General features: G+C 37.4%; 1 protein-coding gene across 1 annotated transcript; it reads left to right on the forward strand.

The window, feature by feature from the left end:
• The first annotated feature begins 338 nt into the window (after window positions 1–338).
• LOC113306788 (cytochrome P450 86B1-like) lies at window positions 339–2,146 on the forward strand. Its single transcript, XM_026555710.1, has one exon. The coding sequence runs from the start codon at window positions 413–415 to the stop codon at window positions 2,000–2,002; it is 1,590 nt and encodes a 529-aa protein (XP_026411495.1). The 5' UTR covers window positions 339–412; the 3' UTR covers window positions 2,003–2,146.
• Window positions 2,147–4,576: the final 2,430 nt, after the last annotated feature.

Below are 4,576 nucleotides of genomic sequence, written 5' to 3' on the forward strand. Positions count from 1 at the left end.
AGATGGAAATTCTCATCTTATCTAAATAAACATGTTTAACTTTTCTGGGTCCTTCAAAGTTAAAAGATCCCATTGCCTTGAATTGCTTCATGTCGCTCCCTTTTAATGGTACAGATAGCTGGGGTCTGTTTAGTAATTGAAAATTGGGACAAATTGCTGGCTGCCGTTCCGCATCAGTAAATGTACAACCTAATTCTCAACAACAATACTCAAGTTACTCAACTACAATACTAGCTCATCCGGATATGCCATTACTAGAAATGTAATACAACAATCGATATGCATAAAAAGGGTGTGTACTTCGCCTGATGTGATCCCAAACAACCGAAAAACTTAGCTAAAACAAATTCTGTTTTTTTGGTACTTCACTTGTAAACTTAGACACAAATTCATCTAATCTCAGCTACCATTCATGAAGAACAAAGAACTGATATGCGTCACAGAATACTGGTCACTGATAGAAACAAAGATAAGGCTCTCTCACTTTGTTTTAGCTTTAGTGGCTCTCTTCATTGTCCGTGCCTTTACTCGGAGACTAACCAGCAAAGGTCCCATGATATGGCCACTCCTGGGTATAATACCATCGGTTTTACTCAACATTAACGACGTGTTTAATTATTTCGCTGATTCTTTAAATCAATCTGGAGGAACGTTTATTATCCGAGCGACTTGCATGGATCGTTTTTGTGGAATCATGACTGTAGATACTTCCTCCATCGAATATGTTTTGAAGACCAACTTTCTGAATTATGACAAGGGAGAGGCTTTTATAGATATATTCTCTGATGTATTTAGGAATGGAATTTTTGTTGCTGATGGGGAAACATGGAAAGAGCAAAGGGTTGCATTAACATCAGTTATGCACACCTCTTGGTTTGTAGAGTCTTCTCATTCGGTCATACAAGATCTGGTGCACCAAAAACTTTTAAAGTTGATAAATAAGTCTGTAAAATCAGATAAAATTACAGATCTACAAGATTTGCTACTTCGATTTACGTTTGACAATATCTGCATCACTACATTCGGAATTAGTCCTGGGTGTTTATCCATTGAACTTCCTGATGTTCCTTTTGTTGCGGCTTTTGAGAAAGCTGCAGAGCTCTCATATTACAGGATCTTTACTCCTACATTCATATGGAAGGCACTGAGATTCTTCAGTGTTGGACCAGAGAAGAAACTCAAGGAAGTCACCAGAATAGTGCACAAGTTTGTGGGGGAGATTATTACAAACAGAAGGATCGAGCTTTGCAAATCGGGTCATGTAAATGATCGGTCAGACATATTATCAAAGCTCATAATCAAGAAAGACCCGGACACTAAACAGCAGATGGATGATAAATTCAGTGACGACATGCTAAGAGATCTGTGCTTAAGTTTTATTCTAGCGGGTCGAGACACAACTTCAGTGGCACTAGTATGGTTCTTCTGGCTCATACATGAACACCCACATGTAGAAAACCTAATTCTCGATGAGATCAAAGTAATCATAAGCCAAAGGAAGTCTGACATAGAAAAAATAAACGAAGTTGTGTTTACAGCTGATGAGCTAAAGAAAATGGCATATCTTGAAGCTGCTCTATCAGAAACGCTGAGGCTCTATCCTTCTGTGCCACACGACATCAAGGAGGCTAGAGAGGATGACGTATTTCCTAATGGTACTGCTGTTAAAAAGAAAGATTTAATAATCTACTCCATGTATGGCATTGGCCGAACTGAAGCCATATGGGGGAAAGACTGCAAGGAGTTCAAGCCAGAAAGGTGGATAAAGAACGGGAAGGCAGTGGCTGAGAGCCAGTTCAAATTCCTGGCATTTAATGGAGGACCCAGATTGTGCGTGGGGAAGCAGTTCGCTTACATTCAGATGAAAATGGTGGCAGCTTCAATCTTGCTAAGGTACTCAGTCAAGGTTGTTGGAGGCCAAACAGTTGTTCCCAAGGTGACAACTACACTGTACATGAAAAATGGGTTGTCAGTGAATTTCAAGCCTAGGTTGAAACTCTGAGAAAACCTTTGGACCACTTCCCGTAAGGAATCTGGATTCACAGGAAGCCATGTACTTGATTTCTCCCTATATATGCTTTTGATTGTAAGACTCATTGTCAATTGATTTTTTTTTCAGGTGAAAATATGTATGACACTAAGGTATAACCCGTTCATGTGTTGTGAATTAAAACAATCAATAAACTGGTACACAGTTTTATGGTAACCTGACTTTCATGTTCATCCACAGTGAATTATTAACCGAGCAATATAAGACCAAGATAAAAGTGACGACTATAGAGCAGTCATTGACGTCTATAATAACTACACAAATATGTAAAGTTAAGTGTCATGCATTGGTGTGGTAAGACTTAAAGAGTATCATTTGCAGTACTTTCTCATTCTGTTAAAACTGGATGCACTCTTAAAATGCGAGAGGTGTTTAACATACAGCATTTATAGTTAATGTAAGCCCTCGTCAATTTTGGTTGAAAATTGTGCACAACTAAAAGACATAGATTTTGCATTGAAGAATTGCTACAGATGATAATATGCAAGGGGCTGGCATCATAACAGTAACGAGTTATTATGAAACTCACACTCACCTATTCTTGCTTCATGATATATTAGAACAATAAACAATCTGATTTGTAGAAGCATTCCAAGAAAGAAAACAAGTACCTGCGGCCTGAGGAAAATAAAGTGTCACCTTCAAGTCGGAAAGGGCAATTTGCTGAATCTTGTCTCTCCAACCATTCAAGTATTTGAGATTTCGATGCACTCTCAGGTGAAGTCCAGTAACCTCATATATATAAGCCCCCTTGAGCTCATATAAGACAAGAAGGTGCACCAGAACGTGTCTCTTATATTTCAAGCAACCATTTCAGTTCTTGACTAAACTGCAACCAAAATTTACTAATCCGTAACAGAATTCTGCTATGACAGAACAGTAAATAGAATATAACTTCAAAACCTAATAACATTTCCTAAGTCTTAAGCAATGCCAATTTCTTAGAAGGATACTAAAAAGATTGGCAATTATAACGACTAACAATAATGAACACCTAAATTTGGCAAGGTATTTAAGACCCGTAATGAACCAAATGGATATCCAATCCATCTAGGTAAGTATGATTATCCAAAAAGGTATACCTAATCGCAAAAAAATATCCCCAAATTTTAGAGAAAAAAACATACAGAATCAAAACCAAACTTACAGAGAGAGAGAGAGAGAGAGGGACTAACCGAGAGTTAAAGGAAGAACAGAGAGGTTAGCTGAAATTCTTACATGGTTTTCCCTAATTCTGTTGATTAAAAATGGCGGGAAATTGGAATGAATTTAGTGAAGAAAGGGTACTCATCTCTCGCGCATGTCGTCGGAAGAATTTATGTGGAGAAATAAAAATTCGGCTCCGGGATCGTCTGTGCCAAAGCCGTCTTTAGACAAAACACGTGTCAATTAGTGGCTGGGGTTGGAGGCGGGCATTCCTGGTAGTATTGACGTTGGGAGCAGGCCGAAAAGAAATTCTTTTTTCACTGTGAGGCCCACAATTAATATTAGTACCGTGACACCCATAATATATGAAATTATTAAAACGTCTGCATGACGGATTATGCATCCGCATGACGGGTTATGTATCAGGGGTATAATTGGCAGCGCAATTTGGATATAACATATTAAAAAAACCGCGCCTTGGAATTTTACAAATTTTATATCGTTTGAAATCCTTTTAAGAGAGTTACGCAACGAGTACAAATAACAATATCAAATTTTTGTTTTTCACGAAAAAATTCGGAGGCGCTCATCATTTTAGGAAATTTTTTCGAAAACCTGATACATAACCATTATGCCGCCACCAAAAAAGATGCATAACACATTCTGCAGACGCATAACGAATTATGCAACCATTTTCTCGACTGCATAAAAAATTGTGCATCTGCATAACAAAGTTATGCTTCTATAACAAGTAATGTAACCATTGTTTTGGTTGATTTTAGTGCGTACATAAAAAATAGATGCATAATGCAGTATGCATCCATGTTTACGGATGCATATCAGGTTATGCAACTATTTTCTCGATGCATAAAAGATTGTGCAACAATTTTCTAGATGCATAATGCATTATGCAGTCATATTTTCCTGTTATGCATCCATTTTCACGACTGCATAACATGTTATGCAGATATTATTGTAGGTGCATGACAAGTTATGCGACCTTATTTTTTGTTGGTTTCAATACTAAGAAAAAAGTAGCTGCATAACGTGTTATGCAACTGTTTTCTGGCCTGCATAATAAGTTATACATTAACTTTTGTAGATGCATAATAGGTTATGCAACAAATTTTCTGGACTGCATGACAAGTTATACAACTTTCAAATCCATCTCAGTCATAACCTGGAACAAAACCAAGCTCATTCACTACCCTTAGTTATCAAAGAATAGACAACACTTTTCGGCAATAACAATTAGAGACCAAGATGGGTTCTTTTTTTTTTATCGGTACCAAGATGGGTTCTAAAACTGAGGATTAAGTAATATAGAGTATGGAAACATTGTCTAGTAACTGGGGAAAAAGCATCCTTCCACATTTTCTT

This window comes from Papaver somniferum, chromosome 8 (genome assembly GCF_003573695.1).
Source record: "Papaver somniferum cultivar HN1 chromosome 8, ASM357369v1, whole genome shotgun sequence".
NCBI classification, from domain to species: domain Eukaryota; kingdom Viridiplantae; phylum Streptophyta; class Magnoliopsida; order Ranunculales; family Papaveraceae; genus Papaver; species Papaver somniferum.

Excerpts from the sequence above, each read along its gene's own strand:
- LOC113306788 (XM_026555710.1), top strand. The coding sequence starts at position 413 with ATGAAGAACAAAGAACTGATATGCGTCACAGAATACTGGTCACTGATA.